Below are 14311 nucleotides of genomic sequence, written 5' to 3' on the forward strand. Positions count from 1 at the left end.
AACAGACGTCAACTTATCACGAATTGATTTGTCAACGTTGTTCTCTAATAGTTCATTAGGTATGTAACTGCAAACTACACAAACATCCACTTCAGCATCCATTTGCCTGATATTCAACAGCACGCACACCGCTCTGTAAGCAACGCAATCACGATCTTGCGCAAATTTAATTGATCAATATTTGAGTTGTCGATTGTTTACAAAATTTGTTTAGTGATGCATGACGGATGGTTAAGTAGTGAAAATGCCCAATCACAAATTAATGTTATTTGGTATCATTTACGATCGTAATAATTCTGTTCGTTATTTGATTTACAAAAAAAGCTTTGATTAAATTTAGCGTTATTTTTGGTTTCGTGTCATTGACGTATGTAAAGTATGACTTCTATTATCAAACAATTTACAAATTTATCTCTGGGACAAGTTCCTCATAGCAAAACAGTCATTGTATTTAAGCCTAATTTGATTTTCTGTTTCGTTTTCATATAAAACAATTAATATATTATGCTGTTACACTGTTGGACAAGTTTTAATATTTAAAAAAACAATATTATTGGCACAGTTTTGGTTCTAAATTAAGCATTTAGTGGTCGTTGCATATTGTTTGACCCTAACAACATACCCAGGAACGCTACAATAACTCCCAAGTTTTCTTATAGATGTTGTGTTGTAAAGGCCTTTAAAAACACTGAGTTTGTCAGCTGATTAGATAACATATTTACCTTGTAATCATATTTGGTGGTGGTAGCATTTTATAGTTTGGGATTGGGTGTAACATCCAAGGTCAATATTAGAGATGTTCAATAGTTTGGGCCTATTCAAATCAAATTATTGTGGAAATTTCAGCAATGATTTGCAATTAAACTCACCATTTTTTTTACAGTGAAATACATTTATCAAAAAACAGAAGGTTAACAAGTGGGTGTAGTTAAACCTTTTAACGCTATTGTAAATTTTGGCTGACAATGTGAAAAAATAACTTTCGACTGACAATCTGAAAAAAAATGTAATACAAATTTTCGGCTCTTGGCTGCCTTGGACATACGCTGATGTTGTTTGTCTACTCTTCAAATATTTTCATAGGTGTGCTGCCAAATTTTTTTAGCTAGCTGTTAGTGTGTCGCAAGTGAATAAAGGTTGTGGAGCACTTTATTAGACTGTTCCTGTAATCAATTTTCCTTTATTAGAAACTCAAATGTTGATTCAGAAAACTCAAATGTATATTTAAGTAACATCATAAAAACATATTGCATACTTCATAGCTAAATAAAACCATTTTGTATCCATTATTCAAATTTTAATAATAGATAAAACCAGACGTTATAAATCTTGTCGTTTTGGGTAATGTTTGTTTGAATCTACAACACTTTTATTGCTTATACCGATCACTCATTACTCAAATTTCTTAAACACTATGCTACATTCTGGTGGTCAAATAAATGTGATATTTACCTTCTTTTTATATTACTTACTTAACATTTAGGAATGTGCTGTAAAATTTCTCAATTTTGAAACAGTTTTTTTATGAATATGAAAAATACCTGCACAGTCGTTTGGAGTAACCATGGTATTTTCTGTATTGCCCAATTACCTTACATAATTTGTGGCAGCAATATAAATTCAAACAAATTAGTGCACATTTTAATGCGGCTGCTGTGAAAAAAATATATATATATATTATTATTGTTGAAAAATTTTTCCAGTACAAATTGTTATATGCTGTTTAATTAAAAAATCCGTGTATACTGTTTAATTTAAAAATCCTTCAAGTGGGTAAAATGGTAAATGATTGATGGAGTACTGTCTTTTACAACTAGCCTTTATTAGGGCAATAAATAGCCTTCTAGTATTTTTGTTTATATGTTTATTTATATTTTGTTAGCTATGTAAGGTTTAACCCCACTACTGGTGGATTTATGTAACTAACATACACTTGAATTTTCTTATTTAGTGTAAGTGGATGAAATAAAGATGCCCTGTGCCTACTGTAGTACACAATTTACTATGACTAAATGGAAAACCAAGTGTTGCCTTTGTCACATCTACCATTGCTCTCATTGTTTAATTGAGCGAAGATGTCGTCCATGCCATTTAGTTAGACGGACCAATTTCAAACGTGTCCGTTTAATGGAACTAAAGGTTAAGGAACTAATGCTGTATTTGCAAAATCGCAATCTTTCAGTGGATACAGTAAAGGAAAAACATGAACTAGTGAGAAGAATCCAGGCACATGAAAATGTGCATGAACCCGACATAGATTTACATACAGATACATACAATACGCAATATAGACCGCAAAATTTTTCACAAGAAAATGTCCCTGTAGACACTAGCAACGAACCCCTAGAGATGCCAAGGCATGTTACAGATCCACCCCCTAGTAACGATGCTTTTGTAAATTTTACTCCTGATGTTCCAGTTCCAACTTATTCAGAAACACAAAATGCATTTTCTAGTGCAACCGAGTTTTTGGCTAGCACTTCAGCTGCAAGTACTTCTCAGTCTTCAAGTGCAACAGCAACCACTACTCCAAGCTCACAAAAAGGAGAATTGTTAAAATTGTCTGAGATTGAGTCGGAGGATCAGATTAAGGACTTCAGTGTTCGCCAATTAAAATTCCTACTGAAAGACAGTCTTGTTGATTATAAAGGAATGTTGGAAAAAAGTGAATTGCGGAAGCGAGCATTAAACCTCTACAAAGATGACAAACAAAATCAGGATTTGGTTGAAGATGATAAGTCAAATGTGCCGACCTCCAACAATCCATCCTTGCAGGAAAACTTTTGCAAAATATGCTGGGATAATCCTGTAGATTGTGTCTTTCTTGAATGTGCCCACATGGTCACCTGCATTGGATGCAGTAAGGCTGTGAGAGAATGCCCAATATGCCGTCAAAACATTGTGCGAACTGTCAGGGTGTTTAAATCCTAACATGACTAATTAATTATATTTACAAGTTGGTACCTTAAAAAAGGTAATAATTACCTCTTTATAACTTTCTAGTGATATGTCTTAATCAAACGCTATTTTAAGACTTCCTTGTCCTATTTTTATTCAATTATTCTGTTTTAAAACCAAAAAATGGCCAGTTGTATTTTTATCATTGTTATAAAACACTTAAGCCATACAACTACATAGTTGTGATGTACTAGAATAATATTGTCATAGATGTGTGGAAATTATAAGCATATTTTGTTGTGTGATTCCTAGGTATTTAGTCTGTTTTATGTGTGCACATTAGTTTCCTGATTTAAGTCAAACTGATGCTTTGCTTTAGTTTAAGAAAATTGAGGTAACAACTAAATTAGCCATAACGTATTAGAAACAATTCTCTGTAACTTTTTAGTGCACTAACAACTGTTATTTTTGGATTCATCTATTTTATTTTTATGTAAAGCATGCACTTCATATTTTAGATGCTATTGATGTTTTATTAGACGTACAACTTTCGACTTGTAATGTCACATTATTTATTCTTTTCATCCTTTCATTTGCAGTCCGTTTATTTTAATGACCATTTTTTTTTTCATTTGATTTTATCTTTCTAGAGTGTCAATTTTTCATTTAGCCCATTGCGCAATTTTTGTACCAGTTCACAATAAATAAACTGAACCAGTAGCTGAAATCTGAACAATCCTGGCCCCCGGCCCACCCTTTTTTGTTTATTTTATTGACCTAGACAAAAACAGTTTCTAGCTCACAAGAATAATTTATAACTTTCTAAATGTATTTTGAAGCCATAGTATTTTATGGCCTAATAATATTTTTGTAGTGCAGTTGATCTGTTTTAAACAAAATGACCAAGGAAACTACTTTAGAAAATCTGCGATTGATTCTAAATTTTGACAGATCAAACCTAAAAAAAACCTCAACAATCATTACATCTCCTGATGGAAAAGTGTTGAGAGAAGAAAAGTCTGAATCAGGAGGTTTTCAAACAACAGAATGCCACATCAGGCGACATGGAATGGTGATCGATGAAAAGCCTGACTTACAATTGGCCCAGTTTCGTAGACACTTGTTTATCAGCTCACAAGACCCAGCCATTGACCGTAACTTGCTTTTGCAAAACAATATAACTCATATTTTAAATACTGCTGGTTTAAAAGAATTTTTTCCTCAAGATTTTATTTATAAATCGCTCACACTTTATGACTTTCCAGACTTCAAAATCTCTGATGTGTTTGACGATTGTTTTGAATTTATTAATGATGCATTAAAGCATCAAGGAAGTGTACTCATTCACTGCAATGCTGGCGTGTCACGGTCTGCCACTATAGCTATAGCTTATGTCATGGTAACAGAAAAAATAAGATTCTTAGATGCATTGCAACAACTAAAGAAGATTCGTCCTCAAATTTTGCCAAACTCTGGTTTCACGCAACAATTGATTAGATTAGAAAAAAAAATGTTTGATTTGTGAGTTTCTTTGTTATTGACATTTTATGTTCAAACAAACTGCGGTCTTTTTTAAAACATATCTACAAATTTGGTGTAGCATGTTATATTAATATTTTAAAAGAATGGGGTTAAGTTTTTTTATTTGTAAACCTATATTTCCATTGTCACAAATGATACTATAAAAACCTTATCATTATTGCAAACATTTATATTTTTTCATTGATTTTATTTAGAGCATTTTATAAAAAAAACACATGAACGATGTGTGCGCGCATAAATGAGAAATAAACAGTAAAGATATATATTTTTTCAAGCAATTTAAGAAAAACAAACCAAAGCCCAGTCTTGTTTTTATTATGAAAAGATGACAACAGCTTTGTTATAGGTAAAACCGGCAAAGACCAGTTCAACTATGTATTTATTCTGCACTCTCTTCAACAGGTGGGGTGTCATCCTTCTCTGTGTCTTCCTCTGATGCCTTTTCCTATCAAAGATGGTTCTTTAATCTAACTTAAATTGATATGCAATATTTATTTTTTTCAAGATGAAATAAATAAAACACTCTTATCATCAACAAAACCAAAAAGCACACTGAAAGGACTTTGCTCATACAACAAAAATAGAAACTTACAAAAACAAATATCGGCTAAAATTTATTTAGTAAAACAACACCCTAAAACTTTTAAAGATTAATTTATAAATTGAATTAGGGCAGGATACATTCTATCTTTAATTAATTATTCATTATTTAAATATTATGCGCTTTACTTTTGTTCCTTCAATTTCATCTACTTGGCGCCCTTCCATTGCTTTCTTTTCAGCCTCAATGGCTTTCATAAATTCCTTTTCAGCTCGGTCAAGAAGTTCCTTTTCCTCCTCTGTATCTGTTATGTTAAGAAATTTATTACCAATAAAACAAGTTTATGAACCCTTACTCAAATAAAAATTCATGATAACTAGGGCGATTATTTTTTGACCTAATAAACAAGAAATTTTGACCTAAAAATAATTTATTTTGACAAAATTTTGATCTGTTAGAAACACATTGATTTGAAAAACATATTGTTGTTTGAAGTACTGCATTAGTTGTTTGGCGTCGTCAACCACACGTTTTTAATGTTTAACTGAGTACTGGTCGAACACAATCAGTTATTTTTTTGGATTTATGCAAAACTCATGAAAGCACTTAGTTGATATTTTTATCACTTCAAAAGGACAAACAAATATAAAAATGCTAAATAAAATAAGACACTGGTTATATTTTAGAAAAATGTGGTGTAAACAGTTAAAATGCAGCGTATAATTAGCAGAAATTAACTAAGACCTAGATATCGAAATAGGAAATTAGATAATTGCAAATCACAATCGAAAAAAGACAGCAAATACTGTTCAATACATTTGTCCAAATCAGAAAGGCCTCGGTGGTTATCTGCCAGCTCGCTATACTATATATTGCTCCTATGAAGATATAATACAGTTGAAATGTTGTTGAATGTCAATCAAAACTAAATTTTTTTGATAAAATTTAACGACAAATTAAAAAAAAAAATTAATGACAATTTCAAAAAGCATTAAACGATTTATGTGCATTTTTATTAGATTCTGACTTGAAATAATTTTGACCTAATGTGTAAATTTTGACTTTTTTTAACAAGTCAAAAATTAATCACCCTAATGAAAACCATTGTTATTCTTTCATCAAATATAAGAACTACTTAGGTAAAGCATAAGTAATAATACAGTAGTGACAGTGTATTCACCTTCCTTGGGGGCATCATCATCCGGCCGTGAGCCCTGCTGAGATTGAGTGCGTTCTTTCAACCTTAGCTCCCTGTGCCTTGCTTCCAAAATTTTTTCGCGCTTTGTCTCACGTTCAAACATCTAACAATTAGTAATAAAATCAACTTTTAACCTGCTTTTTACTCTAAAAAAAAGATTAACGACTCTGCATTGTATAAGAGCCATTGTTGTTATATCTTACACTGCTGACTAAGTTCTTTTCATTTTTCTGCATAGTACATAAGCTTGAGGAGAGTTCCAGAAGAGTAGTTGTGCCAGAATGTGACCCACAAGCAACAATCCGACCATTGTCTTGTACCCGTAGACTGTGAACTGCTTCATCACATACCTACAGCATAAAGTATTGTTTAAAAGTATGGTTAAAATCGTGTAATGTAGTTATTACAAAACAGTGGTACTCAGGTTTTTTGGATGTAAGTCAATGGTACCAAACCAGAGTAAAATAACTGCTAATTATTTGTAGAAATACCATTATAGAACTGAAAATAGGTTTCTGCAAACTTCAAGATGATATTCCAATTAAAAATAACTTATTAAACAGAAAACACTATTTTATGAGTGAATAGGTCTTTGCATTTGAGTTACTCTAGATGTCCTAATTAAGTAAATTTTTAGTAGTGGACTGCCCTTAATTTTATGGTACTTTGGACTGATACAACTTGATATTAAATATCTTGTTTGATTGTATAATAGTATCCGTTGCGTTAATTATAATAAATAAATGTAATATTTATTAAATTAGATTGTTACTTGTATGCTTAATGTTGGGTCGTTCTGTTTGAAAAGATAGTCCCACACATCTAGGGTTCCATCCATCTTCGTTGTAAAAAAAACAGCTGGGCGAACAGGACTCCATGTACCGTCAGTAAGATATGACATGTGAAATCTTCAAATACAAAAAAATATTTTGTTGGAGAGGTTGATCTAGCAAAGGTTTGTGTTTTCAAAAACATCAAGGAATGTAGATATATTTTCAAATTTATTTGGATAGCACTAAACGTTCACACTAAATTTATAATTTTATACTAAAAGGATACTAAACAGAAAACACAGATTTAACATATTTTGAAGTGTGAAAATATGATCAAAAATAAACAAAGTTTGATGAGCCTACTTAGTCCACATTATGCACGCTTCACGGATATCTTCTGACCAGATTCTGGCTGTCCAATCTCCAACAGTGAGAAAGTTTTTGGGGAAGAAGGGATTTCTCTGTAGGGCATAAACTGGTCCATAGTGGCCAGGGTAGAGACACACAATTTTTTCTGCAGGCGTTTTGGCCTTGCGATTGCAAGACACTATTGAGCCCTGCTCTGTTCCAACCATAAATTTTGTGGGCTGAAAAATAAATATTTCTAAGTTAAAGAAAGAATACTTTTAGGATGTTTGTTCATATGAATGGTTATCTATGCACAGTAGTACTTTTTAAATTTACTGAACACACATTTCCTTTTTTACCATTGTAGGTTCATACTCCAGGGATATTCCTCCCAAAGCATTGTCTATCAACAACTTTCTTGTAGGGTCTAACACAAGTTTCTCAGTTGGTTCTCCTAGTTTTCTGATGTCCCACCACAGTACCTAAAAACATTATGTCAGGGTTGGTGAATATTACAGATAGGATATTGCTCAAAGCAATTTAATATTTAAATTACTTGTCCATCTGTTGAAGAAGAAAAGCATTCCGTCCCGGTTTTTGATTGCAGCCATATCGTTTTATATACAGGATCACGATGGCTCTGTTCAATAGGAGACATTTCAACTGGATGGCTTCCTTTTCTAGTATCCCAAAATGCTGAAAACATATAACATGCAGTTACCAATGAAAAGTAAAGTTTACAATATAAGTTAAATTATTTTCTCTCATATAGGAAAATCAAAACGTTTATTTAATTTGTTTAAACTAGCTTTTTATTTCAATAAAATGTTTTCTCACCGATTTGTCCATTGTAGCAACCACCTACTAGAACATGGGAATCTTTAGGATTATATTCCAGACATACAAGAGGTGACCCAGGTTTGAGGGTCAGTTCAGGTTTGTTGGGATTCTCTGCAAACAACATTAAGTATTTTAAGTGCAATTTATTCCCGACTAATGTTAAAAAAATTGATCAGGACTTACTTTCAATACTTAACATTGTATAATTAAACTGTCCAAGAAATTATTTTTGCAAAAAAGCGTAATAGAAAAACATTGTTTTCAACTAACCTATATCCCAGATGTATGAATCAAATGATGTGTCAGGGGATGATCTCTGAAATTCAAGGTTGGAATAAGCCACAGCAAGTTTCTTTCCGCCATCAGGATACCATGACAAAGAGGTTGCGGTGCGCTTGATTTCATTTTGATCTCTTCAAGTAAGTCAAATATTCAATTTGTCAAGAAATATTAAACCATGACAACCTAATGTTATTTACCCTTCCTACCCTGTGTTTTTTAAACTCACAATTCTTGGATCCAGATTACACAATCAAACTAGTTCACCTAAGATCAGCTTGTAATGACTTAACTCAATAATAATTAATTAACTTATGTCACTGTTTTTAAATGGCTTGACTTATGTGATTTGGACAAATAACTGACTTGGAAAGTACTTTGTGACTTAAATTAAAAATGTAAAGACTACAAATGAAATTTAAATGACTTTAAAACTAATATGAACTACTTTACAGTTAAGGTAATTTTTTCTCTGTTTAAAAAGTGGCATTAAGTGTCAAATGTAAAAGTGGTATTTAGTACCAAGAATTTAGAATGCAAATTTTACCTAAAAACGTTTATGGTCTTCGCTGATGGTGCTTCTTCAGCACTTTCAACTTCCATATTATCAAAATATTCTTCATAGATATCAATAGCGATGTTTTGCTTGATGCAATGCTCCATTACCTACAACAAATTTTACTTATGTTAAACATACAGAATAACCAGGCTAAAATACAAACCCTTATCACAGATTAAGAAACTAAGTCCATTAGATCTGATAACAACAACCAATTTTTGCTGTTGGGTATTTTCAAGTTGATAAGTAGATGTCAATTAGTACAAGCTAGTAGCAATTTACACTTGCATTGACAAGCAGGAAAGTCTCAATTATGTGTTTATGTTGATGACACTCTTTAAATTATTACCCAATTTTGATAAATTGTTGTGTTGAAACAACACATGTTATATTTCAGAACCAGATAACATCACAGACTTCTACATTTTATAGGACTTTTGAAAGGTCAATATCCTTAAAACATTTATATTTTGACTTATTGCCCCTATGCATATTACTTTTGCATCTATATTCTTAGGTTTAGAAATTGCAAATTCATGAGCACTGGCATAAATTGTGCCACACATTAATTTACCTTGTAAAATGATTGATGCTTATAAGAATCTTTATTTATTCTTACATATTTTTTTTTCACTTAGTAAGCTAGGGAGAAATTGCATCACATGAGGAAACATAAAAAAACATTTAACAGCATTTTTTAAACTTTTCACATAATAACATGTAAAACCTGTAAAATGTTTAAAAGCGGTAGCTCTTAACTGTTTCACTAATAAAACTAGTAAGAGTGACTTATGAAATGCAATTACTCATTTTAAAACAAAAGTAAAACCCGAACTAAACGTTGACACCTTATCAACACCGCTATACCTGTAAAACACCTGAAGGTGCTAAATTATGCTCCTACTTTGGAAACTCAGACTGATAGCAATTGCGTCCCATCTCTTATAAGTGTTGCTTGAATTGCTTCTTAGTCACATTAACTGAAGATGATACAAGCTCGTATCGAAATGTCTTAATTATCAAGATGATGTCGATCTACTTGACCTTTTTGGCTTTGCAATTTATTATAAAAGTAAAAACTATATCCAACAATCAGTGACTATAAATATTTTGAACAACAGGGTCCTAATATTTTTGCTATAAATTATTAATAGCATCTTGTAGTTTTTATACTTTTCAAAAACACCAATTTGCCATTTGCCAGCAGTTTACCACTATATGTTTAATAAGCAAAAAAGATCAGTATTGGTGGAAATGAGCATATATATACACAAAAACTGTTCTTACACTGCCGAGTTGCTGGATTGTGTTGATGTAATGTTCTTCCTTTTCAACCTTTTTCCTAAAACGAATTGTTTGTTCTACCTCAGCTGGGTTAATGTCTTTTGGCCAACCTCCTTCAACATGGTTGATTCCTCTTGTTTCTGTTTCAAATCTTTCCGTGTTTACCTACATTTGTGTAAGTGAGATGGTTGATCAAACAGAATAGATCTATTAATCTATTTCTTACTGACATATTGTATATATATGTAGAATTGTGGTTTTATTATTGTATTTTAATATTACTGTGTTCGTTAGCTTGGTAATATAAGCAGGTTTATTTAATAACAATAATTGAAAAATATAATAATTTTGTAAATATTTTTGTAATTTAGGATCAAATTTGGAATTTTAAAACCCAAGTACATCCCTAAGTTTTTTATTAATTTCAGAGCCAATCTGTACGCCCAAAAATCGATTCCCCTTGATTTTCTGACATGTCACACTAGCGGGGTACACTTCTGACCTTTGTTGCACCCCTTTACCCAATTTTTTGGCTTTGGATATGCGATATCTCGTCATGATATGCCATACTTTAAAGAATTACCTCGTGTTCGGACATTTCTTGGGCGCATTGTATTGCTGTGTCACAAGGATTTCTTTCAATAAATTCTGTGCATAAACTTGCATCTGGAACTACATCAACATGCAACTCAGCTGGTCTATCAGAGAAGTTACATTGTCGACCAAATTCCGACCGCTTTTTCGTATAGACATATACGATTTCCATATTGAAAGGGTAGCCTCAATAATTTGTGTGTGTCAGCTTGTAGAATTTTCAAATAAGTCCCAATTGCAAATTTACTACTGATTTCTGTTCAATAAAAAACTTTCAGTTTTGAATCATCTCAGTTTCCTGTGAAAAATATTTTATAAGGAACGTTTAAAAACTACACATGTGGTATAATCATATAGCTAAAATTCCTTCTAAAACAAAAAAATTGTCCGTTATTTGTCGATACATCACTATATTACAGATATGTACCAACAAATTTGTAGTTAGCTGCAAAAAATATGTACACAATGCTGTGCATACATTTGATAAAGTGAAAAAGAAACGTGATTGAAACTTACCAGTAGCTTTGGAACTCTGGGTTACCATAACAACATAAATATAACGTACTGTCACTAGAGGTCGCTAACTAAAGCAGTTTTGCTTTTCTGTTTTGTTCAATTGGTTAAAAGAGTATGTTATTGTAACCAAAAATTGAAGATAAAAAAATATGATGTGCATATTAATATGACAAGCTTGGTATTGCTATTCAGACAATATTAATGTGTAATTCCATATTTCAAACCGCAATGCAACAAATTTACATAGCCTACACATAAAGAGATAAATATATTTACGACAACAAAAACGGAAACAAAAATCTTACCTCCGGAAGAAGAAAGTCCATAGCAAACATTTAAAGCGAATTGTGTTTGCTCATCTACCAAGATCGATTGTCATTATTTCGCATCACGTATCTTCTGTAGGCCACAATGTATGATAGCTTAATCCTAAAAATTAGTTTACCACCCGTTTGTGTTCCCTAAACCCAGATAATGTTTCTTGAGCAAAACCTTATAGTATTTTGTGTATTAAACGTTGATTTTTTATAAAAAAATTTGCTTATCAGTCTCCAGAAAAAAAGTCGCAATGATGAGAATGGAGACTTGATGTTGGTTTGTGTAAACCAGGGGTTGGCAACCTACGGCCCGCGGGCCGGATCCGGCCCGCCAGTGAAATTCATCCGGCCCGCCGCTTCTTTGGAAAACTAGATACGAGTCCATTTCACATACTTTTTGACAATTTTAACTACCTTAGTGCGAAAATTTTCGCGCTTCGCGCGAATGACCTTTATATTTCCCGTTTGTTTAGTTTTGATGCTGTCTTTTAAACTTTAGGTTAACGCTTCTTTACCGTTGCGCCGTGAAAACCTGACAGACAAGGGCGGCGCAGACAAACGGAAAACGTATTCAAAAATATTGCACATATATTTTTTAACATTTTGCTCTTATCAGCAATGTAATAAAAACATGTAAGAAATTTAAAACAAATGCCAGTATACCAAAAAAAACGCGCTCGCTTCGATCGCCAGGTGCGACCGGACTTAACAAACACTAAACAAGTTTACCCATTGAAGTTATCGGGTTTCCTCAAAGTAGTTTTATTACACTTTTCATTAGTAGTATGGATGACGATGTGTTAACTCAAACCAAACAAACGTTTTTTTACACGCTTTGCACCAACACTTTACTGCATCCTCAAATATTATTCAACACGTTTTTAAGCGCAAAATAATCCGAGCCTCGCCAGATTCACAGTTGTTCTAACACTTTAATAACACAATTCTTATATAGTTAAGATTTTGTGCGGCCCGCAAAGACCTTCTGAGATTGTTTTTGGCCCGCGACTAGAAAATAGTTGCCGACCCCTGGTGTAAACCCTTTTTTCGGCGTAAATCCGTAGTGCTTGCAAAATTTTGAAACACATCGCCCAAAATTGTAAACTTATTTTACAAAATCATTAGGATTTTAATCGACTCTAATAATTTTTTGTGTAATACACCAAAACTATGATGTTTCCGAAATAAAAAAAAGGGGTGCGAGAGCAAAAAGGTCGGGAACCACTGTCATAGAACGTAACCTGGTTTTATTCCTTTACTATTTGTTACACTGTATGTACATATTTTCGTCCGCTTTGGCTATCACTACAATCGCGTCTCTGCAATTTGTACGGGACAATCAACAGAAATTTAGAACACCTTGCGCGTGCTGCGCCCTAAAAAAACTTTTCCACTATGATAGATATAATGACATTAGCAAATAGTTTGAGTATATCGGTTTGTTAATCTAAAACAGCTGTACCTGCACGGTTAATTTTCGTTAGGAAATTTGGTGTTACTGGCCGACTCGAGCGCAAATATTGATCTATTTGTTGCGAATTTTACTGTTGGCGGATACGAAGAGAGTTATAAGTGACGATTTAAAATCCTACGTTTAAAGTTAATAATCACACACCTTTATTAATGGGCCTTTTTACATGTGAGGTGTGCTTCTTTCTGCATAAATCATCAATTCTCGGAGTTATTTGTGAAAGGCAAACTTGTAATTCAGTCTACGGAAAAGTCTGGTCCTGTATTTTTCTGAATGGCGACAATAATACATTATTACGTCATAGACGAGAAATACGAGAATTTTTGGTAAACAACTTTCTGACTACAACGAAAGCGCAACAAGTACAATTTGCGATACTGGATAGCAAAATCTTTTGAAATCATTAAGTTGTGAGTAACTGCGGCAATTATCTTTGAAAGGTTACGTACTGTACAACGTATATGTGCGAATTTTTAACTTCTTGTCATATCGCCACAGATCACCTGCGCAGTCGACGCGGACCACCAGGCACCAATGGTCCACGGACCACAGTTTGGGAAACCCTGCCTTAAATAACGAATATCAAGAGAAATATTTGGTTATGATGTCAAATAGAATACAGTATCTTACAAGCTACGTACGCTTAAACACATGTTGTGCCATGTATTGTACATTCCAGACAGTCTGGTGATAAACCTGTTTATTATGATACCCCATAATAGGCTTATTGTAATGCGGTATCTTGTACACCCCAGAATACCTCATCAATGCGGTACACCCTTTAACAATTCTGATAGGCTACACCATACACCCGGTTGAAAAGCACTGCATGGTCTATATAATGACCAAAATCGTAATCCATTGTAGATTTGGGAATAGAGCAACGAAATTGAATTAAGTAGATAAAGTTGGCAAAATTTCCGTTTTGAAAAACGTCTGATTCCCAATGGTGCTATAATGTCTTTAGGTTACATGACAAAGGTTACATAAAAATAATTTATAGGAAATGATGCTGCTTAACGGATGAAGTAAAGCGTATAGCCGTATTGCCGTTTTAAATCTCTGTGTGGCGTGTCTTGCGAGACTCGCATCCACCCACACTTGCCTGTAGAGAATAATAAGGTGTCACACATCAGTTACGCTCGTTATGT

At 33.0% G+C, this 14311-nt stretch overlaps 3 protein-coding genes across 3 annotated transcripts; 2 read left to right on the top strand and 1 right to left on the bottom strand.

Annotated features, from left to right (window-relative positions):
- Window positions 1-1892: 1892 nt before the first annotated feature.
- Window positions 1893-3666, top strand: LOC146160513 (E3 ubiquitin-protein ligase rififylin-like). The gene has a single exon (XM_083385956.1). The coding sequence runs from the start codon at window positions 1972-1974 to the stop codon at window positions 2929-2931; it is 960 nt and encodes a 319-aa protein (XP_083242082.1). The 5' UTR covers window positions 1893-1971; the 3' UTR covers window positions 2932-3666.
- An 86-nt stretch (window positions 3667-3752) lies between these two features.
- Window positions 3753-4941, top strand: LOC146160514 (dual specificity protein phosphatase 19-like). The gene has a single exon (XM_083385959.1). It carries the CDS (start codon window positions 3797-3799, stop codon window positions 4421-4423), a length of 627 nt encoding a protein of 208 aa, XP_083242085.1. The 5' UTR covers window positions 3753-3796; the 3' UTR covers window positions 4424-4941.
- Window positions 4617-11217, bottom strand: LOC146160515 (dynein intermediate chain 3, ciliary-like). The gene is made up of 13 exons (XM_083385943.1): window positions 10846-11217; window positions 10266-10427; window positions 8967-9085; window positions 8411-8553; window positions 8138-8251; window positions 7857-7996; window positions 7660-7782; window positions 7316-7539; window positions 6952-7087; window positions 6383-6529; window positions 6162-6282; window positions 5170-5285; window positions 4617-4885 (listed from the first exon to the last, which is right to left on the bottom strand). Exons 1-13 carry the CDS (start codon window positions 11026-11028, stop codon window positions 4820-4822), a joined length of 1794 nt encoding a protein of 597 aa, XP_083242069.1. The 5' UTR covers window positions 11029-11217; the 3' UTR covers window positions 4617-4819.
- Window positions 11218-14311: the final 3094 nt, after the last annotated feature.

The sequence above is a fragment of the Ascidiella aspersa genome, chromosome 3 (assembly GCF_963924565.1).
Source record: "Ascidiella aspersa chromosome 3, kaAscAspe10.2, whole genome shotgun sequence".
NCBI lineage: Eukaryota > Metazoa > Chordata > Ascidiacea > Phlebobranchia > Ascidiidae > Ascidiella > Ascidiella aspersa.